This window comes from Rhinopithecus roxellana, chromosome 2, assembly GCF_007565055.1.
Source record: "Rhinopithecus roxellana isolate Shanxi Qingling chromosome 2, ASM756505v1, whole genome shotgun sequence".
In the NCBI taxonomy this organism is placed as follows: domain Eukaryota; kingdom Metazoa; phylum Chordata; class Mammalia; order Primates; family Cercopithecidae; genus Rhinopithecus; species Rhinopithecus roxellana.
The window spans coordinates 37,239,501-37,267,255 of NC_044550.1; the positions used below are offsets into that span (position 1 = coordinate 37,239,501).

The 27,755-nt window shown below is 39.5% G+C and overlaps 1 protein-coding gene across 3 annotated transcripts in view; it reads right to left on the reverse strand.

The window, feature by feature from the left end:
- The window catches only part of ART3 (ADP-ribosyltransferase 3), a 45,152-nt gene extending 27,183 nt beyond the window's left edge, over positions 1-17,969 (reverse strand). For all 3 annotated transcript variants that reach the window (XM_030915821.1, XM_030915816.1, XM_030915817.1), the window contains exons 1-3: positions 17,845-17,969; positions 16,698-16,775; positions 10,741-11,452 (exon numbers count right to left, since the gene is read on the reverse strand). In XM_030915821.1, coding sequence (XP_030771681.1) covers positions 10,741-11,452; positions 16,698-16,766 — 781 coding nt within the window. In that variant the 5' untranslated portion in view covers positions 16,767-16,775; positions 17,845-17,969. The remainder of the gene's footprint in view (positions 1-10,740; positions 11,453-16,697; positions 16,776-17,844) is intronic.
- Positions 17,970-27,755: the final 9,786 nt, after the last annotated feature.

The following is a 27,755-nucleotide window of genomic DNA, read 5'->3' on the forward strand; positions in this document are numbered from 1 at the left end:
ATGAAACAGAGAGAAAAATACTAATAACAAAAACCATTAGAGTTTCACTGAGCTGGAGACAACCTCATGCAGTTTAATATACACATAAACAGACCCCCTAAAGGAAGAAGAGAGGGGTGAAAAAACATTTGCACAAACAGTACTCACAACTTTCCAAATATGATGAAAACTATGAACCTACAAATCCATAAAGTTCAATGAACTCCAAGCACAAGATACATGAAAAAAACGACACTAAGTAACATCATAATCAAATTGGTCCAAATAAGTATGATAGGCTGGGCGCGGTGGCTCAAGCCTGTAATCCCAGCACTTTGGGAGGTCGAGACGGGCGGATCACGAGGTCAGGAGATCAAGACCATCCTGGCTAACAGGGTGAAACCCCGTCTCTACTAAAAAATACAAAAAACTAGCCGGGCATGGTGGCGGGCGGCTGTAGTCCCAGCTACTTGGGAGGCTGAGGCAGGAGAATGGCGTAAACCTGGGAGGCGGAGCTTGCAGTGAGCTGAGATCCGGCCACTGCACTCCAGCCCGGGCGACAGAGCCAGACTCCATCTCAAAAGAAACAAAACAAAAAAACAAATAAGTATGATAAACACAAAGTCTTAAAACCAGCCAGCGGGGAGAAGGGGGGCTAAATAAAGAGGAACAGAAATGAGAAACACAGCAGATTTTTTTGTCAGAAGCAATTTAAGTAAAACAACAGGGAAGCAGTAAATTTGTAAACTACTCAAAGAAAAGAAAATAAGATCAATCTAGAATTCTATACCCAGTGAGAACAGCTTTCAAAACTGAAGGTGAAATAAAGACTTTTCATACATACAACACTTAAAGGTAAATCTGACAAAAGATGGAAAAGACTTACAACCTGAACACTATTCGGATACAGCTGACAGAAAATAAGACCTAAATAAATGGAGATTTTATGTTGTGTTCATGAGTTGGAAAAGTATATATTTTTAAACTCTTCTCATATTGATCTACAAATGCAAGGCAAGCTTAATCAAGAAATTGTAGAAATTGACAAGGTGATTCTAAAATTCATATGGAAGCATAAAGAACATATAATCACCAAAACAACTTTGCAAGAAAAGAATACGATGAACACTACCTGGTTTTGAGGTTTATTATATAGCTATAGTGATCAATATATGATACTGGCATAAAGATAAATCACCAGGCGCAGTGGCTCACACCTATTATCCCAGCACTTTGGGAGGCTGTCGCAGGTGGATCACTTCAGGTCAGGAGTTCAAGGCCAGCCTGGCCAACGTGGTGAAACCCTGTCTCTACTAAAAATACAAAAAATTAGCCAGGCATGGTGGCACATGCCTGTAGTCCCAGCTACTTGGGAGACTGAGGCAGGAGAATTGCTAGAACCCGGGAAGCAGAGGTTGCAGTGAGCTGAGATCACACCACTGCACTCCAGCCTGGGTGACAGAATGAGACTCTGTCTCAAAAAAAAAAAAAAAAAAAAGATAAGCTACAAATTGGGAAAAAATATTTGCAAATCACATACCAAACAAAAACCTCATATCTACAATACATAAACAATTTTCAAAAGATAAGAAAACAATCTCGTTAAAAATGGACAAAAATCTTTGAACAGATGTTTCAGTAAATATATACAAATGGCAAATAAGTATGTGAAAGGATGCTCAACATTATTACTCATTAGAACATGCAAATTAAAACCACAATAAAATGCTACCACATATCTGCTTAGAACTGTTAAAAAGACATCTATGAAGTGTCGGCAAGAATGTGGTATAGCTAGAACTCTTATGCACTCCTGGTGAGAATGTAAAAAGGTACAGGTACTCTGGAAAACCATTTGGCAGCTTCTTTCAAAGTTACACATATACCTATCATATAATCCAGCCAATGCATTCCTAGGCATTTACTCAAGTGTAATGAAAGCATATGTCCATACAAAGACTTGTACATAAATGTTCATAGAAGTTTTATTTGTAATAGCCAAAGACTGGGAACAACCCACGTACTCATCAACAGGTGAATAGACATGTAAACTGTGTTATGTCCACTATTCTACAACAGCATGAATAAACTATTGATACATGCAACAACACAGATGAATCTCAAAACAATTATGCCGAGTGAAAGAAGCCAGGCAAAAAAGAGAACATACTGTATGACAAGATTTGGATGAAACTCTAGACAGTGCCAACTAATCTGTAGTGACAGAAAGTACATTAGTAGATGCCTGGGGGGACTGGGAAACAGGGAAAAGGAAGAGAAAGGAATTGCAAAGAAGCATGAAACTTTTGCAAGCAACAAATATAAAATGCTCATAGTCTTGATTGTAGTGATGATTTCATTGGCATATACATATATCAAAAGTTACTAAATTTTACTTTATGTGCAGTTTGTTATACCAATTATAACTCAGTAAAGCTATTAAATTTTTTTTCTTAATTATGAGGATGAGATGAACAGGACAGGACTAGGTTTTGGATCTGGTCTCTAGTTCCCTACCAAAAGAAGCCCTTCACATCCCTGACTTGTTGAATACTGGAGAATTACATGGCTGTCATGTTAGCAGAGAAGTCTACAGTTAGAAGCATTATACGCAGTCTGGACAAGAGTAAATAAAGCCCTCCCACAAGTTCCCATCTTTTTCAGATCCAAAGAAATTACAAATGTCAATGACTATACTCACAGCTGATTAGAATCTCTGGCAACAAGACTATATCAGAATTTGTAGGTCACAAGGACTTCCTCTTTCCGCAGGGCTGCTACTGCTAGCCTGTTAACTGGTCCTAATTGAGACAGACTGTCTTATCGAAAGAAAAGTCATGATTCACTAAACCGGTTATCTTACAATGCAATACGTTCTCTCTGAACTAAATTCCCATAAGGTTGGACAAACTCTCAAAAGCTCCACTGTCATATGGAAATCTTACCTCCAATAAAGGGTCAAACCTGGCTCCTAAAACCGAATCCACTTTCACAAGCATGTGGCTGACCTGCAATTAGATCTGTGGTTTTTCTAAACAGTGGCTGAGGTGTTCACAGGGCTACCAAAGAATATTTTTATTTATTTATTTATTTATTTATTTATTTATTTATTTATTTATTTGAGATGGAGTTTTGCTCTTGTCTCCCAGGCTAGAGTGCAATGGTGCAATCTCAGCTCACTGCAACCTCTGCCTCCCAGGTTCAAGCGATTCTCCTGCCTCAGCCTCCCAAGTAGTTGGGACTACAGGTGCCCACCACCATGCCTGGCTAATTTTTGTATTTTTAGTAGAGATGGGGTTCCACCATATTGACCAGGCTGGTATAGAACTCCTGACCCCGTGATCCTCCCGCCTCAGCCTCCCAAAGTGCTGGGATTACAGATGTGAGCCACCACGCCCGGCCTCCAAAGAATATTTTTAAATTTCAAGAAAAACACAGCCAGGCTTGATATCTGTCAGACACCGTGTGAACTACTAGCTTGAGGTAGAACTCAATTTTAAAGTTACACATTCGATCATGTTACACACTGTTCGATGACATATGTTTGCTGTATTAGTCTGTTGTCCCACTGCTATAAAGAAAGACCTGAGACTGGGTAATTTATAAAGAAAAGAGGTTTGACTGGCTTATGATTCAGCAGGCTGTACAGGAAGCATGGCAGGGGAGGCCTCAGGAAACTTAGACTCATGGCAGAAGGTGAAGGGGAAGCAGGCTCCTCTTACATAGCCAGAGCAAGAAGAAGAGGGAGAGGGGGAAGGTGCTACACAATTTTAAACAACCAGATGTTGTGAGAACTCTATCGTGAGAACAGCACAAGGGGGATGGTGCTAAATAATTAGAAACTGCCCCCATGATCCAATCACCTCCTTCCAGGCCCCACCTCCAACACTGGAGATTACAATTGAGCATGAGATTTGGGTAGGGACACAGATCCAAACCATATCATTTGCAAAGCTAGGTCTTTTTAGTAATTGTTGTCACAAAAAGCTAGTGTATGTGAAAATCAGTGTGGAACAGGAAATGAGATAGTACATAATCTGATTCCAGGGTCTGAGAAGCTGTGAACGTCCAAAAAGCAAACACATCCCATTAGCAAGTAACTATTGTTAAAATAATAGTACTTTTAAAAAGTATGTGCTATTTTTCAAAAGTTTACTAAGGTGTTAAGATATAAATACTTATTGATTTGTGGTATTCATAAATACCACATTGATTTTCACATATACTTGGTTTCATTACAACAATTGCTAAAGATCCAGCTTTGCAAATTTATGATGTCATCAAACAGAATGTACTATGATATAACATGTAACTTTGAAACTGAGTTCCACCTCAAGCTAGTAGTTCACCCAGTGTCTGACAAATATCAAGTATGGCAGTGTCTGTTGTGAAATTTAAAAATATTCCTTGGCAGCCTGGTGAATTGCTATAGCATTCAGGGACACTTCAGCCACTGTTTAGAAGTACGAATTTCTTATAGTGTTGGATATGTCACTTCCTATTAGGCCTAGGGACATGGATCTTATTGATGTCTCAATCCTAGACAATCCCAGACAACAGTACAGAAACTCTGCTACTCCCAGGAAATGCTACAGAAAGGTGCCAATCAGAACCAATGGAGACACTTAACATTTAAAGAACACACAAGGGCTGGGGGTAAATTTATAACAAATAAATCTGGATAGTCCTGTAGGCTCACCTTCTTTCCCCCTTTTTGATGGCTTAGCAGAGAGCTGGCTCAACAGGTCTCAGTAAACTCTACAAAATACTACTACAAGCCACTGGAGTCTAGAGGCTCCTCCTTTCTATCAATGCTACTTTCCAGCTAGGGAACAATATTCCCTGGCCCTCTTACTCTATAAATTATGTAGAGCATTATACAGACTGGCCTCTCTCTATGGAAACATGGACCAAAATGCCAGATAATCTCTGCTTACTCTGTTCAGTAAAAAAAAAAAAAAAAAAAAAAATGAGAGTTCAGGGGATGATATGTGCTCTACTATTTCTCTGTATATAAATTTTCTTCCTATAAACCTGATATATTTGCACTGCAGGGTGGAGGGAGTCCCAAAGTCATGGCTTCTCACGAGGTATTTATAATTCATTCACCGTCCTCCCAATCGAGGTATAATTTTCCAATGGAGTAATATTTTTAAAGAGATGGGTGTCTCACTATGTTGCCAAGGCTGCACTTGAATTCTGGGGTCAAGGGATCCTCTTGCCTCAGCCTCCCCAGTAGTTGGGTCTACAGGCATACACCACTGCACCCAGTCCCAGTGGAGTAATTTTTAATGATAATGGATGTAGCTTGATTATACAGCTAACATTTCAACTTTATCACATTTTCTAGAAAAATAGCATAAAAGACAGTTAACCTGGGCTAATTTTCTATTGAGGAAGAAGAAGGATTTCTGTTACTCCTTTTCTCAGAGTTCACTCACATTGGCTTGGATTAATACCAAGATTAATGCCTATGACCACCAGGAACTATGTTATCTAAAGAGACGTTGATATTCTCTCCACTTCCTGATGAACAAAGTTTTCAGCTAACTAGTTTTTGAAAAACTCACAATATATTTTTATCTTGGAAATCACAGGCAAGTTTAAATCATTATTGTCAGACTGTGTTTAGCACACTAAACTTAATGCAGTAAAATTTTTTTTTACCCCTTTTAGAAATATTGTCTTTTTTTAATCCAAAGTCTCAGTTATATCCAGTCACAATGGAACAAGATTCTGACTATATCCTCCTTAGCTAGGGCTCTTAAAACACTTGGCCATTGTCGGCCACTGCACTCCAGCCTGGGCGACAGAGCGAGACTCCGTCTCAAAAAAAAAACAAAAAACAAAAAACAAAAAAAAACACTTGGCCATTGTTCTTCACACTATTTCAAACTGCCTGCTTGTAAAGGTTACTCCAGGGAGTTTTTGATCCTGCCTTTCCATCTCTAGATGGTGGCAGAGGACTCCAACCCAGGGTTAAATCAACACACTCAAGTACAATGGCTGACTGTCAGAGCTCCCTCAAATACATGGTACCTGTGCACCTCCACAATGACCTGCATTTCTCCATGCGGGTCTGAACTCTGGCGCTTTCAGAATCCAATAGAACCTCTTTGGTTCTTTCACAATCCCACTCACAAACATGGAGTCTGTGAGCTCCATGGCCCACCGCAGCCCATCAACCAGACCCCTGTGCTAAATTTAGCTTGTAGCCACTGCAGCCAGGGCTTTGATATAACTAATGGTTCCACAAATGGCATCTGGCCAAAGGCATCAAAAGCACCAAAAGCTGTATCATTTCTGTCAGCCCAGCTGCTGCAGCCGGGATTTTGGCTGTGCTATGCTGGTAAAGTTTCACAAGATTGGTGTAGGGAGGGAGGGTCTATAGTATAACTCGAAACTATGGCCAATTTCAAGCTACTGTCATGTAGGGGGAGCAGGAAAGAAGACATGCATACCAACAATCCGTTCCCATGAGCTCATCTAAACTGGCCCCAGCTGGCTTGGTTTCGGGTCAGGTCCAATGTATGGTTGGTGAGAATGAGCACTTTTCCTTTTTTAAAAGATGAATTTTATTGTATATATTTAAGGTTTACATGATATCACAAAATACATATGGATAGTAAAATTGTTACTATAGTGAAGCAAATTAACATAGCTATCATCTCACATATTTTTGTATGTGTAACAAGAGAGCTAAAATCCACTTATTTAAGTAAAATACAATTTTATTGACTTTAGTCCTCATGTTACACATTAGATCTCTAGATCTATTCATCCTACCTATCTGCTATTTTCTATCCTTTGATCTACATCTCTTCAGTTCCTCTCCCTACACCTGTGGTAACTACTGTTTCATTCTCTCTCTTGTTTTTGATCTCATATATATTCCACATATAACTGAGATGATGCAATAGCTTTCTGTGTCTGGCTTATTTCACTTAGCATAATGTCCTCCAGGTCCATCCATGTTGTAGCAAATGGCAGAATCTCTCTCTTTTTTTAAGGCTGGATAATATCCTATTGTATATATACCACATTTCCCTTATCCCTTTGTCTGTTGGTGGACATTTAGGTTGTTTCTATATCTTGGTTACTGTGAATAATGCTGCAGTGAACAAGGGAGTGAAGATATCTTTATGAGGTGGTGATTTCAACTCTTTGGGGTGTATACCCAAGAGAGGGATTACTGGGTCATATGGTAGTTCTATTTTTTTTGGGGGGGGGTGGGAGGGTTCTTGTTGCCCAGGCTGGAGTACAGTTGTGCGGTCTCGGCTCACTGCAACCTCCTCTTACTGGTTTCAAACAATTCTCCTGTCTCAGCCTCCTGAGTAGCTGGGATTACAGGCATGTGGCACCACGCCTGGCTAATTTTTGTATTTTTAGTAGAGATGGTGTTTCACCATGTTGGCCAATCTGGTTTCGAACTGCTGACCTCAGGTGATCTGCCCGCCTCGGCCTCCCAAAGTGCTGGGATCACAGGCGTGAGCCACTGTGCCTGACCAGCAGTTCTATTTTTAATTTCTATTTAAAGATAGAAACCCCCATACTGTTTTCCATAATGGCTGCACCAATCTGCCTTCCTACCAATGGTGTTCTAGGGTTCCCTTTTCTCCAAACCCTAGCCAGCATTTCTCATCTTGTCTTTTGTCTTTTTTTCCTATCTTTTTGATAAGCACTTTTCCTTTCAACACAAATTTACTCATTTCAGCTTTCATCTGCTTCTTCTAGAATTGTCCTTCTCAGGTGCAACTCAGTTGCAGGACTAGGGTGAGGCAAATAAGGTGCCTAGAGAAAATTTAAGGAGGCACTCTCAGTAATATACAAGTGCAGGTACAGCCCTAAGTGAGGACTTCCTTAAAACCTTCACCCTAGGCACCCCAATAGCCACACAGCTTCTGCCATCCAATCATAAATGGATCTGTCCCTACCTAGAAATCAATGTCTCATTAGCACTTCCCTACCACTCAGCCTTTTTTATCTCATAGTACCTTGGTTACATTTAGTCAAGGTCTAAAAGTCTATCCCACTTTGAGGCCTACTGCACGCATTACTCCACTGGACCTAGCAGCGATGGTTTTTGGTTCAGTTAGGCAATCACACCTTCAAGACCCAAAAAGGCCAGCCCCTCACCAGTTTACTCAGTTTTGCAGAAGAATACACGGCAGTGAATAAAGCATACTGTCTAGCAGCAGAGCAGCATCAGACATGTTCCTTTAATGCAAGTCTTCACAGGAGTCCAGGGCTGTTCTTTTGCCTCCAAATTACAGCTCAGGTTCAAGGAAACAAGATTACACAGGTGGGTGTGTAGGAGCCTCTCTAGCTTAGCACCCTCATGCCACACATAAAATACAATGTATTTTGAACCTATGCAGGATTGCTACGAGAGTACTGCTCTCCTTCCAGGACTCAACAAGAACACCTGGGTATGTCACACTACATTCAGGAAAGCCCAAAGCTATGGCTTCTCCTCAAGTATTTATAGTTCATTCACAAACCTCCCAGCTCAGATGCACTTTACCAATCAAGGGTTATGTTTACCACAGGCAACGTTGTAAGGTCACACAGCTGTCATTCCACCTTTCGTAGATTACAGAGAAAGAGTGCTGGAAGATTACCAGGAGGCCATTTTCACAGAAGACAGGAGAAAGGGTTTATTAACCCTTTGCTCACACATACTAAGGCACAACACCATAAAATTTCAGAATGTTGGGACTAAAGAAAACAACCTAAAAACCTTCCAGATTTTTGTTTTTAAAAAGTCTCAATCAAAGTTTTAGTAATTAGAATGGCTTCATACCTTTCAACAACAGCTACAGAACCTACAAGTCACTGCAGGAAAATCTTCAAAATTTCAAGGAAAAACAGTTTCTAAAATAGAAATGCAAATCTATATAAACTATTAATCAAGCTTAAAGGTCGATCTCTCAGAGATGCAGAGACTTAGAAAATTTTCCTTAATGGACCATTTCTCAGAAACTTTTGCAGAACCCCCATCCCCACCACACCAAACAAAGGAGTAATCCAAGAAAGAGTTGCAAATCCAAGAAATAGGAGATCTCTCATAGGGAAGAAGCAATGTCTCAGAATGGTAATGAGTAGAGATTTCAGGACAGTCAGCAGGCCTAAAGAGCATATCATAGAGCAGTATGATGAGGGAATTATCCAGGGGAAAGAAGAAATTCATATTTCTGTCAAAGGATTTGGGGGTGAATTACCGATTGAATATAAAAAAACTAAGGAAACAAACAAACAAAAATCATCCAATAACCCTGGGGTGAAAGCGGGATTTAAGCACAGAAAAACCACTCTAACTCAGCTATTTCCTGTCTTTACTATGCTGGGAGAATGGGAAGGGGGAAAAGAGGTACACTGGGAAGGAGGGTGTTGGCTTTCAAAACTTTTGGTTTACTGATCTAACAGCCATTTCTAATTCCCTTTTCCTTCGTCTCCTCCATACACTATATTCCCTTGGCTGGAGAAAGGCCTTCCCAAGCTTCTCTGGTAGCTATGGGTGACCAAGAAACTGTTCAAGTCAATCATCTGTAATCAGGTGTTTAGTAAGGGTTTCCGGGAAAGCTTTTACTTTCCTTATTGAACAAGTAGATTTGGCAGTCATTTCCTTTCCTTTCTTTTTGTCTTGGACATGGATTGATGCCTAGAGGTGCAACAGTCACAAGTGCAAACATGAATCAACAAACAAAACGTGGTAAGGATAGTGGAACAGAAAGAAAGGGCGTGAGTGACTGATGACATAGATGAGCCACTGCGCTGACTCTGAACAGTCTGCCTCTAAGACTTATTAAATGAAAGCTCAGTCAGGTTTTCTGTTACTTACAGCCGAACGCATAAAAAATTCTTAGCTAATACATGGTAGATGAGGGTTAAATATTCATTCTCTATAGCAGGAAGTCAATACATGATATCTAAAGATTTAAAAACTAAGAAATAACATGTTGAAGCATGTTATTTACTTGGAAACATGACAGTAAGCACCTGAAGAAATAACTAAAAGAATGAAAACTGGATGCCACTGAGGAGTGGAAATTGAGAAAGGTGGGGCTGGCGACTGCTATTTTTCTTTTTCTTCTTTTTTGAGACACCGTCTCGCTCTGTTGCAAGGCTGGAGTGCAGTGGTGTGATCACAGCTCACTACAGCCTCGACCTCTTGGGCTCAAGCAATCCTCCCACTTCAGCCTCCCATGTAGCTGGGACCACAGGCATGTGCTACCATGCCTGGCTAATTTTTAATTAACTAATTTTTTTTTTGTAGAGATGGGGGTCTGCCCCAAGGCTGCGCTATTTATTTATTGTAAGCCTTATAGTAGGGTCTCTCAACATTAGCACTACCAACATTTTGGGCCATATAATTTTTTGTTGTGTGGGGCTGTCCTATGCATTGTTTATCAGTGTTTCTGGCCTCTACCCATTAGATGTCAGTAGCAATCCCCCTTTTCCCCAATTGTGACAACCAAAAATGTTTCTGACCATTGCCAAATGACCCTGCAGGGCAAAACTGCCTTTGGTTAAGAACCACTGCCTTATAGTGCTATTTTAAAAATTTTTAAATAATACTGTAAATGTATAATTTTCATAAAATTATGGTTAAAGAGACAGTATGAAATAAGCTAGACAGAAAACTGCCAAACGTCATTTCACCTTTCAAACACCTCTCACTCTCCTTCACTGACCTTTCCCCTAAGCCTAAGAATCCCACTCCTTTCCTCCCAGACAAGCACAGACAGAGCAGACACTTACCACCTAGAAATGCACATTCATAATGGCTGCAGGTCTTGTTTGTGCTTTGAAGGATAAGGTTATTGCCAGCCCCTTCCTGAGACACTTGAAAAACCTCATTCAGAGGTATTAAAGTAATTCTTTCACTTTCTTTATCAAGAAATTTTTCAATGTCAACTCCAAGGCATGTGTAGATGGATAACACAGTGAGCTGGTCATCAGCAGCCTGAGGTTTGACTGAATATGCCAAGGTAAAATGGCCAAACCTGGCTTGGTTTAGCCCTCCAAATGTAAATGAAGTGCCCTGGCTTGTTCTATATACCACATTTTTGGAACTGGCCTCACAAGGTCTTCTCAGCAACTGCAGGGCTCTTGTCAGGTAAAAGTGGAAAGCTTTGAACTGGAAGCCATAGATATAATCTTCTCGAGATTGCCCAGCCATCTTCACAGCTTCACTGAACAGATGGTAAAAGGGAGTTTGCTCTTGAGCTTCGGAAATATATGCCATCAGGGCTATTCCATGGTTATCCTTAAAATTCACAGGGAGAAAGATTTGAGTCTTTCGGGCTGCCCATTTGGCTTTTGCATTTTCCCACACAGTATCTAATTGCTGGTGGCTTGCTTTTTCCTCCTTTAGCAGTTGGGGAACGTATTTAATTTCCATCCTGTCAGTACATTTCAGGTATTCATCATCAAATGCATTATCTGCCATGTCTAACACTTCAGCCTTCACCTTCAAAGGAAAAAGAAAGTAATACTCTTGAAATAAGAAATTTAGTGAGTATCGTTTTCTCTCACATTATTACCCCCATCTTCTCATCCCTTGCCAAAATTCTCTCCTTACTTATAACCAACTTTGGGTAGGATTTTTATGCAGGAAGTATATTCCACTGCTACTGATAACTTTTCTCAGCTGTGACGTATTTGTGTGAAAGAGTAAATGTCAGTGGGTGACAGGGTGACAGGTATGGGTGAGATTGTGCCTGTAGCTCATTTATCTGGATATTATGGTACAGAGCAAAGAACAATGAATGTGAAGCTAAAGAAATGGGTAGCAGTCCCAGTTTTGAACAATATTTTTAGCTAGATTTCTTCGACCCGTCAAGGCTGTTGGGAATTTGAAGTATCATATGCAAATATTATTCATGATCCATAACACACAATGACAAACATTACTCCTTTTCCTTTGGGGTTGCCCCTTCCCTTGTCCATATGGCTTGGGTAGAAATGATCTGGCACTTCCTGGATAAGCAGGTGATCTAAGTCTAGCAATCAGAGCTCCCAGAGGAAAAAAATGAATCTTTCTTCCTTTAAAGCTATAAGCTCTAAGGATGATATTGACCTAGGGCTTCCAACAGTTATTCTTTTAGTTCCATGGAGAATTCTGTCTGAAAATAAAGCAACAAATAAGGCTTGCTGAGCTGAGAAGTAGAGCTAAGGCCCTGAAAACATACTTTAGACGCTGAGTCTAACTGTACCTGAAGACTGTGTTCTCCAATTCTAAGAATCAATAAATTCCCTGTTTGCTTCAGCTAGTTTGAATTGTATTTCAGTCACATACAACTGAAGAAGCATAATGCCACATACAACTAAATTATACATATACATATGTTCACATACCATAGGAAGCAGGGTGGTGTCATGTAATCAACACTACTTGGAAACCAGGCAGATCTGAGTTCAAATCCCATTTGTTACTAATTAGGTATGGGAAAGTTACTTGACATCTCTAATCCTCAGGTTTTCCATTTTAAAAAATGAAGATAAAACATCAGACGCGGTGGCTCATGTCTGTAATCCCAGCACTCTGGGAGGCCAAGTGGGCAGATCATGAGGTCAGGAGTTCAAGACCAGCCTGGCCAACATGATGAAACCTCATCTCTACTAAAAATACAAAAATTAGCTGAGCTTAGTGGCAGGCACCTGTAATCCCAGCTACTCAGGAAGCTGAGGCAGGAGAATCGCTTGAAACCGGAAGGAGGAGGCTGCAGTGAGCGGAGATTGTACCACTGCACTCCAGCCTGGGTGAAAAGCAAAACTCCGTCTCAAAAAATAAAAAATAAATTAAAAAATGAAGATAAAGTGGAGGAAATAATATTTGAACTGCGGGATGGCTGTGAGAATTAAATTACACAATGAATATATGCAAAGCCCTTTGTCCCATGCCTGGCACATGTCAAGTCTTTAACATACTGTGGTTATTATTTTTTTCATAAGGTCTTTCTCCAGTGTGATGTGGTTATTTTGTATTATTTCATGTTAAGAACATGTGTATTATACTGTTAGTTCCTTAAGGGTGGGATCTGTATCGTTTTTATCTTTGAATCCTATGCACCTAGCACAGAACCTGGCAAAATATTCAAGTGAACTAAATTAGAACCCTGTACTCTGGCTTATGGATCAAAAAATAAGATGATCAAATCTCCCGAGGAATACCATTTATGGGTTTCTGCAAATAAAAGGATAATGTCTCTTCCATTATTCTATACTTGTATGGTGCATAGTTGCATAAGTCTCCTCAGGGACCTCAGTTGGAGACTTTATAGACACATTTAGCCAGAAGCTGTTAAAGTTACAGATTCAAAAAAAAAGTTACAGATTCTATGTGAATGATTCTTAAAAACTCTCTCTCTCTCTCTGTCTCTGTAAGACAGAGAGAGAGAGAGAGACAGAGAGAGAAAGAGACAGAGAGAGACAGATACATTAACTTGTAAAAGCAAAACAAAACTTGCTTCCATATCCTGCTCTAGGTATCTCCTTTCCCGTCTCTCTTCTCTCCCTCACGAACAAACATCTTGAAAGAGATGTCTATCCTTACCATCTCCACTTCATTTCCCACTTATAGCTCAACCCTCACCATTATGGCTTCCCACCCATTTCTCCACCCAAACAGCTCTCACTTAAGGGGGCATTTCTTCTTAGACTCTTTTGCAGACCCAACATATTCCAGTTAGCCACTAAATGCTGGAGTTTCTCAAGGCTACGTATTTTCTAACTCTCAACTCTACGCTCCCCAGGCAGTTATATACATGCTTACAGTTTCAATTACGATCTAAATATATCAGATCTATCCTGTAAGTGCCAGTCCTATATATCAAATTTATTTGCCTACTTAACACCTCCACTTGAATGTTCAAAGACCCTTCAAACGTAACATGTCTCAGACAAAACTTACAATCCTGCAACCACAACGACCTGGTTCTTATTTAAAACCATCCATTCATTTGTGAACTTTTCCTACATATTTCCTTCTCAGACACACTCTGTAGCCACTCTATCACTAAGCTTAACAAACATCACCAGAGTTCTTTTTATGTGCCAGGCACTAAGTGTTCGGCAACCTTGTGAGGTAGGTACTACTATTAGCCCCCCTCCTTTTTTTTTTTTTTAACAAAGATGAGGAAACTAAGAGATTGAGACTTACATGGAATTGGAATTTGAACTCAGGCAGTCTAATTCCAGAGTCTTGTCCTCTTAACCAAACTGTTCTGTTGCCTCTAAAGAATGAGAATGTTTCCAATGACGAAGACCACGGACATTTATGTAGCACTTGAAGAGTATAATTCTGTCTTCAGAACAACCATTATAAAAGGTTGAATAGAAAATCATTAACACCATTTTACAAAAGAGGGAACTGTGCCAGCTTCAGAAACTGTCCTGATTACTAGCCACAGAGAATTCTGCCATGGAAGTCACTGAGACCCCTGTAGTCCTGGGTTTGTAGGTCAGTTTCCTGACATGTGAACTTGAGCTTCAAGAGATCAAATCACTGCCATCTCATAGCCAAGAAATGCACTTTCCTCCACAGCACAGAATGTACCACAGTGCACCTTGGGTGCCAATGTCTGATTTATTTTCAAGACTTCAACACCGTATAAGACACCAGACTCTGAAAACACCTCCCACATTCCTTACATTATGTCGGAGTTGATCTATGTTCCTGTCTTTTCCCTATGCCTCTAACAAGTCTCCAAATGTCTAATTTTAGACATCAAGTCTTTCTGGCCAGACACCACAGCTGATTGTATATTTTGTATGATGCATGCCTTTAGCAGTGGCAAAGTTCATAAATGCCACCACTATTCAGGGACAACAGATACTAAAAAACAGGTACAAAAGGCTAGGCGAACAAGCTGATTAAATTTCTCTTATATAACCATTGAGAAAAAAGGTCATACTGATGAAATTCAATTACCAAAAATTTCTTACAAAAACATGGAAATGACCTAAATGTCAAGGAAATAAATTGGCTAAACAAATCATGAAACAATTACAAAACAAATACACTTAAATTATGCTGCAAGAGTATATTGAAAACCAAATCAAAACCACAATGAAATACCACTTCATATCCTCTACGATGGCTATAAATGATGAAAACCAAGTAACATGTAACACAAGGATGCAGACATATTAGAACCCTAATATATTGCTGGTGGGATTGTAATACCATGTAGCTAGTGTGAAAAAGTTTGGCAGTTCCTAAAAAAGTTAACATAAAATTACCATACGACCCAGCAATTCCACTACTAGGTGTATACCCAAGAGAAGTGAAACATGTTCACAACAATAGGTAATTTTGTTATCATGAATCATAAATCATAACCCCCAAATTCATTTTTACACATACATTTCCTATATATAAGTAAACTTTACTCTGTAATGCTACCAAATAACCAAATAGTGTTTGTCTTATCTCACTATGTCAAGATTACATGATTAGAAAAAGTTTTAAAAAGAAAAATAAAACACATGTTCACACAAAAACTTGTACATAAATGTTCAAAACAATACTATTCGTAATAGCCATAAAGTAGAAACAACCCAAATGTCCATCAGCTGATAAATGGATAAACAAGATGGGGTACAGCCATAAGACAGAATATTACTCAGCTATAAGAAAGAATGAAGTACTGATAGGACTCCTGAGAACATTACGCTAAGTGAAAGAAGCCAGACACAAAAGGTCACATATTGTATGATTCCATTCAGGTGAAATATCCAGAACAGACAAAACCACAGACACAGAAAGTAGATAGTGGTTGCCAGGGAATGGGGGATGGAGAAAATTGGGGCTGACTGCTAATAAGTACAGGGTTTCCTTTTGGGTTGATGGAAATGTTTTGCAATCAGATAGTGGTGATGGTTGCAGAACATAATGAACACACTAAAACCACTGAAGTATACAGCTAAGAACGGTGAATTTTTATGGTATGTAAATTATATTTCAATAAAAAACATACTGTGACACAGGCAACAGGATACACAATGATTCTATAGAAAACGGATTAGAATATTAAATTCAAAAAAGGATAACAGTTTAAGAATTTAAGATATTTTTTTAAAGGCGTCTAAAATGGTGCACAAATACAGAAGTAATGTGGCAGCTAACAACGTGGGGAAAAAAAACAAGTGAAATACTATATTTTACATAAAAATATGTTCACATGCTTAAAGAGTCAATTGTAAATAAAATCATAAAAGTTCTGCCAGAAAAAAATGTGAGAAAATGGTCATTAATTAAAAAACATGTAATCAAACAATGCAGCATTATCTTATTTGGAGAAAAACATATTTTCATAATATCTGATGACATGTGAGACATGCAGCACAGTAGGAACTTAAAATGCAAAGAAAAAATACTATGTACAGTGTGAACCCATTTTTTTAAATTAAAAACAGTATTCACATAGAAAAAGGCCAAGAAGCCTATATACACCAACAGATTGGGAATCATTCCCTCTGAGTGGAGGGATTATGAATAATCTTTACTTTCCCCTTTTTGCTTAATTTTAATTTTTTCAACTTTTTACAGTTAATGTGTCACATATTTAAAATGAAAAGAGTTACTTATAATAAATTAATTTATCTATCCTACCTACTTTCATTTCCACCCTCAAGCCCCACAGATGCCTCAGGTAATCTTATATCAAGAATTTCCATTCCAATGACCACATGCTTCCCATTCCCAACATTACCTGGAAAATGTCCACTAGAATCATGGTTGCCAGCAGCATGGTGACTATTTCAAAATGTCCTGTCTTCATTTTTCTCTTCTAAATTAAAATAAAGAAATTTCAATTCAGTAGACTCAAAAAAGAGATATAGAAGAGTAGAATAGGAAGACACTGTGTATTTTTTCGTTTAGAATGCGAGTGGATAACATGATGGTCAGGAAGTGATTATCAATAAATTCCTAACGTGCTACAAAAGCAATTAGGCTTTATCTAGTGGTCTAACGCTCTCATTCTACAGACGAGGAAACAAAAACTTCTTAGAATTTCAGTGATTTGCTCAAGATTAAATCTGTCCATTTCCATACTCCTCCAGACATGTCATCTCTCCCACCACAGTCACTGGGAGTCAAATTTTCTTCCCATCACTAAATCTCCCCTCAGCATGCACAGGAAATAACACAATCAGACTAAAAAACAGCAGTCTCAAATTGGTCCCCTAGCTCCCAGTTTCTAAGAACTCCCCAGGAATATGTCCATGCACATTATCCATTCTTCTATCTTCTTTGCACATTAAGTCATGCCCTTTTGAGTGGGACGGAGGAGATGATGAGGCCAGTAGTGGTACAAAGCAGTGGATTGCCAGAGATGGCCCCCTTCCCACAAATACTCACAATCAAGAGAAGCCTGAGGGTAAAATAAGGGTGTTGCATAACTTTCTGAAGGCGGGAACAAGAATAAGAAGGAACTGGGTAGGCAGCAATTCTAAGATTATACAACTATTGGCTGAATGCCTAATATTCATCCCAGTATTTATGATACTGTAACTCAAATGAAGCTTCTATTTTATCCTACCAATCACCATATTCTGGATTCTAAAAATGAGAATGAACAGCACAGGGGAAGGGAGATAGTCTTCCCTTGTACAGATCATTTTGGCCTCAATTTCCCATATTTCTTCAGAAGCAGTTTTGTTTTGTTTTTACTAAAAATACTAAAATATAGTACCAACATGCTACTTTGTGTTAAACTTCTCTTTCCAAAAAAGATTTGAATATAAGATAATAGATATCTGTCACAAGGCAATATGTTTTAAGCAAGCTTTGGATTAGGATTTTCCTAAAAATTGTTCATTTCTTTAGTCTGAGTGTAAATAAGTCAAAAGGTTTACCTGGCTTTTGTGCCTTTGGAGGAAGTTTAAATGATGCTAGGCCTCAAACTGACTCCCCACTCTCAGTTGTGGTAAGCGAGTCTTCAGGATGGGATGTTGTTGACAGTGAGAGCTGAGACGGGAATGCTTTTCTTTTTATAAACACCCCCAGCAGTAGCTTGGCAGTGGTACATTACGCTACTTGTGTTCTGCTATTTATATCTGGCCCCCACACTATTCCTTGGAATCACTGCTGTTAACACTTTAAATCTCCAAGAGGCTTGTAAAGCCATAGCCATTCCCTTTAGCCACACAGCATGTTCAGTTCTGAGCCCACAGTTCTAGGCTTCTCTCAGAGAGAAATGACTTCCCATTCCTAATCGTTTGACACTGAGATATCAAACTAAAGCATGGATTTTACTCTAGGCTAAGTGATTCACATAACTAAGGGAACTTGCTTTGTTAATCACTGGCAATGGTGACAGCTATCACCATTCACTCAACTAGCTTACTGTATTTCAGGTACCTTGTCAGGAGTCGGGATACACAAGCAAGTGAAACAAAGTACTAAAAAGCACTCACAATCTAATAAAAAACATGAATAGTCATACTTAACCAAAATACAACATATTAAGAATCCCAAGTATAGACAAAGTCCAGTGATAACACTAAGGAGGGAAGGATTTGGTAATGCCTGCAACTAAAGCTCTCATCTGTGTAACGTATACATGGTAAACCTACTGACTGCAATGCTGAGGAACACTTAGGGTTCACTGACTGTGGATTAAAAAAACACAAAAATGTCCTAAGAAATTCACGCATACGTACACCACAATGCATTAACAGAATGTTTATAGTCGCACTATTCATAATAACTCCCAAACTGGAAACCATCTAAATGTCCATCAATAGTAGAATGGTTAAACTGTAGTATATTCATACAGTGAAATTTTATATAGCATTGAAAATGAACAAACTCTGACCATATATAACAATGTGGATAAATCTCACAAAATTTTGAGTAAAAAAAGAGATACAAGCATGTTTATACTATATGATTTAATTTATATTGAGAACAAAATTAGGCAAAACACTTCCAAGGCATGAGAAGTCAGAATAGAGGTCACCCTGGGTAGTAGCTAGTAACTGGAAAGGGCACAGAGGAGCATCTGAGATGTTAGCTGGGTTCTGCTTTTTGCTATGGGTGCCAATTACATTGACACATCCAGTTTGTGAAAATTCAGCAAGCTATATACTTATGATATGTGTATTTTTTTGTATACACATATATTACTTCAAGAAAACATTTTCAATTATGAAATACACCCATGTTTACAAAATCCAACTCTACTCTTTAGAATTGAGACAAGTTCCAACCTTTCCCCACCTCACTGGCTTGGCAATCCAAGATTAAACACACAGCACAGCCTCACTCCTAGAAATATCATTTTTTAAAAAGCAGGAGTTTGGTTAGAAAGAAAAAAGAGAGTGTGCATGTTTTCAGGCCTTAGGCTCACAATAACCCGCTTTTAAGTCCCAGGCATGTAGGCCTACAGGAAATTAGGTAGAAAAGTTCTCCTGTTGCTGGCCTCCCAAAACCTGCCAGACTCATCTATATATCACACAAAAGACAACGTTCATCAAAAAGAATAGAACAAATGCGAGATGACATTCACGGCAAGTTTGGCCTTGTTTATCCCCAATGTGATTTTGTTCCATTCCTGTTTTGTTCCCGTTTTTAACTAAATTTCTTTCATTCATTCATTGAACAAATATTTGAGTTCTTAAAATGTGCTAGGAACTGTTTTAGGTACTAGAGGTATACCAGTGAACAAAATGGATAAATATCTTGCCTTTGTGAAGTTTATATTCTTGTGGGAGGAGGTAGTCAAATAACTAAAATAAGTATGTAAATTATACAAGTATGTTAGAATGTAGTGAGTGCTATGGTTTTGGCTTTTGTTTATAAGTAGCACAAACGAGACTAGGAGTGCATGGAGTGTTTGCAATTTAAATTGGATTGTTAGGGAAGACTCACTGAAAGGTGATATTTGAGCAAAGACTTGAAAGAAATCAGTCATGAAGACTGTGGTAATCAAACACAGTGAATAGCACGCACTAAAGACCTGAGACAAGAGAATGCCTACTTTTGTTTGAGGAACAGTAAGCAGGCCAATATGGTTGGAATATCAGAGTAGTACAAGATAAGGGTCAAAAAGGTAAGGGGGTGGTGGAAAGACCATGTCAATCTTTGTAGGCCACTGTAAAAACACTGGCTTTCTTTCACTGTAAGAGAAAAGGAGCAAATCACAGGTTTTGAAAAGAGGTATAACATGATCTGATTTATTTTTTAAGAGGATCACTCTGGCTGTTATGCTGAGAATGGTCTGCAGGGTGAATGTAAGAAGACTAATTGACAGGTTATTATAATAATGCAAGCAGAGATTATGGTGGCTTGAATCAGGAAGGCAGCATTAAACGTAATGAGAAGTAGATGTGTATGTATGTGTGTTGTTGCTGTTGCTGAGGTGGTATGAAGTGGATGTCTGAGTGTATGATGGTATGAAGTGGATGTCTGAGTGTATGTTTATGTTGTTGCTGTGTTGTTGTTTGGTTGTTAGAAACAGGCCATTTTTATTTGAGCCTGTTAAAAATCTGACTGTTGTAGATTAGACACAGCATTTCCTGATATGATAAGGAAAAGCATTTGTGGGTTCTAAAAGTCTACTATATTTTCAAAAATGTAATAACTCACAAAAAATAAATGGAAATGATCTATAAAGATACCAATTTATTATACAGTTAAAGTGCTTGTAATCTCAGAGATTTGGGAAGCCAGGGCAGGGGGATCGCTTGAAGCCAGGAGTCCTGGCCAGGGCAACACAGGGAGACTTTGTCTCTACAAAAAGTTTTAAAAATTAGCCAGGCATGGTGGCACATGCCTGTAGTCCTAGCTACTTGGGAGGCTGAGGCAGGAAGATCTCTTGAGCCCAGGAGTTCCAGATTACAGTGAGCTATGATGGTGCCACTGCACCCCAGCCTGCAACAGAGCAAGACCTTGTCTCAAAAACAAAAAAAAAATGTTTAGACTTAAATGCAGGATACAATTTGAAGATTGAGGCAACAGGATGCACTGACAAACTAGATGTGGGCTGCAAGGAAAAGAGGGGAGTAAAGAATAGTTCCAAGATTTTTAGCTTGACTAACTGGAAGGATGGAGTTGTCACTGACTGATATGGAGAAGACTGTGTGTGGAAAAAGCATCCTGGAACTCAAGTGAAGAAAATATTTTCAAAAGAAAGGAAAGATCAAAGGTGTTAAAAGCTTCTGATAGGTCAAATAAGATGAGGACTGAGAACTGACCATTGGATTTAGCAATGTGGAGGACATTGAAAGTTTTGAGAAGAACAGGTCTGATAGAACACTGGGAATGAAAGCCTGATTAGAATGGCCTAAGAGAGAATGAAAAGAGGAATTGGAGACATTGGAGATGGTTGATATCTTCAACTCTTTCAAGGAGTTTTTCTATAAAGGACATAAAAGGAATGAGGCAGTAGCTTGATGGCGGGATTGGGGAAAAGGTAAAGAAGAGAGTCCAAGAAATTTTTTTTTTTTTTTGAGATGGAGTCTCGCTCTGTCACCCAGGCTGGAGTGCAGTGGCATGGTCTTAGCTCACTGTAGCCTCCCACCTCCCTATCTCGGCTCACTGCAGCTTCTGCCTCCCCAGTTCAAGCGATTCTCTCTGCCTCAGACTCCTGAGTAGCTGCCTGCCACCAAGCCTGGCTAATTTTTGTATTTTTAGTAGAGATGGGGTTTCACCATGTTGGCCAGGCTGGTCTTGAACTGCTGGCCTCAAGTGATCCGCCCACCTTGGCCTCCCAAAGTGTTGGGATTATGGGCATGAGCCACTGTGCCCAGCCAGAAAGATTTTTAAAGACAGAAAAAACCAGCATGTTGGATATGATCTAGTAGATAGAGGAAAAACTAATAATATAGGAGAGAGAGGGTAGAATGATTGGGTTAATCTTCTAGAGTAGGCAAAAGGGGATGAGACATAGCATACAAGCAGATGAGGTGGGCTTAGATAAGGGCAGGAGCAGTTCATATAACATGAACAGGAGGAAAGGCACAGTATATTGGCAGATACCAGAAAGAAGTGGTTGCAATAAAAATTCTTTTCTACTTGCTTCAATTTTCTCAAAAAAGTAGTAACAAAAGATGATGGTTTAAGCGACAGAGATTTGAAGAAATTGGAGAAAGAATGAAACAGTCATCTAGAAAAGGAGAAGAGTGAATGCATTATGATTGCTGGGCTGCATTAAGGGCCTACTTGAATTTAAAATGAAACCATTTAAGATGCTTGTGCTTTTCTCCATCTACATTCAGTTCCATGGTAGATGCAGACTAAGCTACACTGGATTGAATAAAAACTGTAGCTTTTCCAAGCAAGGATAAAATGATTACTTAATTTTATTGAATGATTATGGGCAAAAGATCTGAATTGACACTTCACAAAGGAAGATATATAAATGACAAGTAGAAAACGATGTTCAACATTATCAGCATCAGGTAAATGCAAATTAAAACCACTATACATCCACTAGAATGGCTAAAATTAAAGACTAACAACATAAAATGTTGATGAGAGTACGGAGCTACCAAAACTTTCATACATTGCTGATGGGAATGCAAGATGATACAGCTATTTTTTAAAAAACAATTTGGCAATTTTCATAAACTTATATATTTACCATATGACCCAGTAATTCTACTTACAGGAATTTATTATACTTAAAATAAATTATTAAAGTGTGTGCTCACACCTGTCAAATGTTCATAGCAGGTTGATTCATAGTAGTCAAAAGGTAGAAACAACCCAAATGTTCATCAACTGGTAAATGGACAAACAAATGAAATAGCACTCAGCAATAAAAAAGAGCAAACATCCTCAAAATGTTAAACATAGGGTTACTACATGATCCAGAAATTCCACTCCTAGGAATATATCTTGGGTATATGCCCAAGATTCAGAAATTCCACTCTGAGGCCTACATCTTGGGTATGTTCACACAATAACTTGTGCACAAATGTTCACAGCAGTCTTATCTATAAATATGATAGCCAAAAAGTGGTCTAGATTTCAATCCAAATGTCCACCAACTAGTAAATGGATATACAAACTGTGATACACCCATGCAGTGGAATATGATTCCACCATAAAAAGGAATTAAGGCCGAATGCAGTGGCTCATGCCTGTAATCCCAGGACTTTGGGAGGTCGAGGCAGGCGGATCACTTGAGGTCAGGAGTTTGCGACTGGCTTGGCTAACATGGTGAAACCCTGTCTCTACTAAAAATACAAAAATTAGCCGGACATGGTGGCGTGGGCCTGTAATTCCAGTCATTCAGGAGTCTGAGGCAGGAAAATCGCTTGCACCCAGGAGGTGGAGGTTGCAGTGAGCTGAGATGGCGCCACCGCACTCCAGCCTGGGTGACAGAGACAGACTGTCTCAAAAAAAAAAAAAAAAAAAGGAATTAAGTACTGATACATTTACACGAAATGTCCAGAATAGACAGATCTATGCAGACAGAAAGTAGATTAATGTTTTTTTTTTTTTAGGGCTGGACATATAATGGGGAAGTAAGGAAGACTGTTAATGCGTACTAGGCTTCTTTTTAGAGTACTGAAAGCATTTCTTCTCCCCAAAAAAGTCACCACATGTCCTTTGTAGTCAATCTCCTCCCTTCACCCAAGGCTCTGGAAGTCACTGATCTTCTTCCTGTCACCAGTTTTGCTTTTCCTAGCAAGACATGTAACTATTATCATACAGTCAGTATGTAATTTTTTATGACTAACTTCTTAGCATAACACTATGAAATCTATCCATGTTGTTGCATGTATCAGTAGTTCTAAAAATGACTGCAGTGATGGTTGCACAAATCTTTACACACAATAAAAACTATTTAAGCCATACACAGTGGTTGGGGTAGCTGAAGGAAGATCACTTGAGCCCAGGAGTTCAAGGCCACTGGGGCAACATAGTGAGACCTCATTTCTTAAAAACAAAAACAAAAACAAACTCATACAAGCGAATACTTTAAATGAATTTTTTTTCTTTTAAACTTTCATTTGAGGCTCAAGGGTACATGCGTAGGTTTGTTATATAGGTAAACTCGTCCCAGAGGGGTTTGTTGTACCGATTATTTCATCACCCAGGTACTAAGCCTAGTACACAACAGTTACTTTTTTCTGATCCTCTATCCTCTTCCCCTTCCCACCCTCAAGTAGGCCCCCAGTGCCTGTTGGTCCCCTTTGTGTCCAGGTGTTCTCATGATCTGGCTTCTGCTTACAAGTGAGAGCATGTGGTATTTGGTCTTCTGTTCCTACATCAGTTTGCTAAGGATAATGGCCTCTAGCTTCATCCATGTTCCTGTATAGGACATAATCTCATTCTTTTTTATGGCTGCATAGTATTTCGTGGTGTATATGTACCACATTTTCTTTATCCAATCTTCCTAAATGAATTGTATTGTATGTGAATTATGTGAATTATATCTCAGTAAACATGCTTTGAAAAAGAATAATCTGTTAATGCATGCCACAATATGGGCATGAGGGAACATTATTTGGGTGATGAAATGTTTTATATCATGATTGTAGTAGATGTTACATGATGATATACATTCGTCAAAAGTCACAAAACTGTACACTTCAAATTTGTGAATTTTATTCATATTAATCATACCTAAATAAAGCAAATTTTAACAAACAGCAACAAAAACTATCTTGCCTACATACTCCCTGAATTTTGTGTATTTCAGGGAGAAAATGAAATACACAAAATGAAGATAAGGAAAGATCTTCCATGAAAGATGAAGAAAGAGAACTAGGTGAGCCAAAGAAGCCTAGAGTTGTGGTAAGATAAATATAAGGTACTTGTATCTTAGGGACTGGATGCCAAGGCAGGACATTACAGTAGTGAATGCAAATTTCTATCATCCAAAGACCAACCAGGATCAGATACCTCAGGGAAGGCCAATGACCGCTAGAGGTCAGCACCAGAACAAGGTATTTATCCAATGGCAGGCCACTGCTCTTAGGAAGAAAAATAACTCTGAATTTAAATATTTATTCAAAGAAAACTGTTTCAACTTAGAAGTGACTAAATTTTAGTTAACAAGATTAGGTGTTTTTACCATTAGTTTTAACTGTTAACATGGGGGTTTGTGAACTAAGTTGATTTCCAATAAAGAGAAATACATATTCCTTTTTGCACATGATTCTTCATACTATGACATTCTGACATTGGGAAAAATTGTAGTTTGTTCTTTGTTCTGTTAGTTCTAGCTGTTAGTATGGTCTCCAGCAATGGTGACGTTTAATTGCTAGCTCAGTAATTTAGTATTTTTTTTAGATTTTGGGAACCTGGTTGCTAAATTCCCTCATCATAGCCTCCTGGCACTGGGCATTCTACAGACAAAAATTTCCATGCCCTCTCACCCTGTTCGGTGGCCCTCCCACAAACTCAAGATGCACTCCCTTGCCCTTGGTGGGCATCTTCTTACAGAAGATCATAAACTGGTTTGTACCCCAGTTACCTTCCCTAAGCCCAAGGGAAATCTAGGAATTCTATCATGACAACTTTGATTTTAGAAAACTGGAGAGAATCTTTTGTCGTTTCTCAACTCATTCTACTTTGTTATGTTCAACTTGTTAAATATAATGCTTTTTCTAAGAGACCTTAAAAATTCTCCAGTATGCCCAAGTGATGGTGGCAGCCACTCCAGTTGGCCTACCATCATCCCAGCTGTGGCAGGAAGGTGTGGCCAGGGCTGCCTCTTCCACAGAGCAGGCAGGAGCCCTGCCCTTTTGGGCAGCGGTGCAATTGCTCAAACTATGGCAGCAGACTCAGGTATCCCTGCACTCTTGGGGGCCTGGGAAGGTCCCCCTGTCCTCACAAGCTCAGAAGTGCCTGCTCCCACTGCTTGGCTTCTCCCTGCTGTTGGCTCCCACTCCAATCTTGGAGTGAAGTCAGGCTGAGCCCAGGCATCATGAACAGTGGGAGGCAGAGTCACAGGTGGAAGGGGGTGGGTCTCCGGTGAGGTCTCTCTGTCAGCTCAGGGAGGGCCTGAAGGCTGGGGGCCAGGCTGCCAGCTCCACTGACTGGAGTGGATACTGCTGCCTTTTCCAGGCCTGCCCATGACCACATATGGACCAACCAGCATGCACTTCCTCCCCTCTGAGGCCCATAAATGGCTAGGCTCAGCCAGAGCTGAGCACACAACAGGATGACCAGCAGCAGAGAGGAGCTACCCTCTCTGCTGATAGCTTCAGAGATCTGCAGAGACTGCTGAGCGACCTGCCTGCAGAGAGGAGCAGACCTCAGGATGACCAGAGAGCAGAGAGGAGCTGCCCTCTCTAGGGCCTCCTCTCTGCTGAGAGCTGAACACTTGATGGACAACCTGCCTGCCCACAGAGGGGAGCTACCCATTGTGGGTGTCCTTCTGAGCAGTTCTAGCACTAAATCAATACCCTCTTCTTCTTCCTCACCCTTCATTTGTCTGCATACCTCATTCTTCCTGGACGCAGGACAAGAACTCAGGCAAAGGACCCACTGGCAACAGAGGTTTACAGGGGAAGAAAATCAACACCCCAAAGATCCTGTAACACAAGAAGTATGAAACGAAAAAAATCTCTGCTGCTAAAGGATTCCCTGAAAATTACTACTGTGTTTCTAAACCCCTACATCAACCCCTTCTAGGGTTTCAGTCCAGAGGAGCCACAGGAGTCTGAATTCTCTTTTCTCCTTTTCTCCATTCTAGAATCAGGTCTTCTACTCCCAGTTCCTGCTAGGCACACTTCCTATGTGCTATTTCTTTTGCCTTTATCCTATATTGATAATCCTGTCTTGTTCTGGCATTATCAACCTTTTCCTTCCTTTAGACCACTAAGGATAATCTTAAAGGTTACTGGAGTATAGACTTACTTCATAAAGGGAATGAAACACATACTACATTAGTTTCAAAACAATGCATATTATCCCCACAACATTCAATATATAATGATTATATTGCTTTATTATATTTAATATATTGATGTTATATAATACAACATACTAGTATATGTATATATTATAATGTAATATACTATTATATTTGTGGACACATCCTACTGGTAGATTTTAAGTCTCTAAGCTTTAATTCTCAACTTTCTTTCCCCCTATTGCAGTGAGAGAGACACATTCTCATCAAGTACAGGAGTCTCTATGACAATGATTTCAACAAGAGTGTGTGTGTGTGTGTGTGTGTGTGTGTGTGTGTTGGAGGGTTATATCAGAGTGTGGGAGGTTCAGGAGGTCCTTGAATAAGGCCATTTCATTATAACATTAATGAGAAAAAAACCTGATTCTCAGCCAGGGCCACTGTCTGTGTGGAGCTTGCACATTCTCCCCATGTCTGTGTGGGTTTTCACTAGGGACTCTGGTTTCCTCCCACATCCCACAGATGGGCATGTTAGGAGAGAGGTTTGGAAATGAATGGATGAATACAAATTATTGTAAAATAAAAATTCCTAAAGCATACAATAATAATACAAATGCACAAGATTAAATGATTCAGTACAAAAGCACTCAGTGAGCCCGCCATATTTGTAGTTGTTTGTTTTTGAACTTTGTGGTGGTAAGAGGTGCGCCTCACAATTTTTGCTTTGCAAACACTCCCTCTTTGATTGAACTCACTCACCACCACTATGGCTACCATTACTCACGCCTGTAATCCCAGCACTTTGGGAGGCTGAGGTGGGCGATCACTTGAGCTCAGGAGTTCGAGACCAGCCTGGCCAACATGGTAAAACCCCGTTTCTACTAAAAATACAAAAGTTAGCCAGGCATGGTGGCAGGTGCCTGTAATCCCCGCTACTCGGGAGGCTGAGGC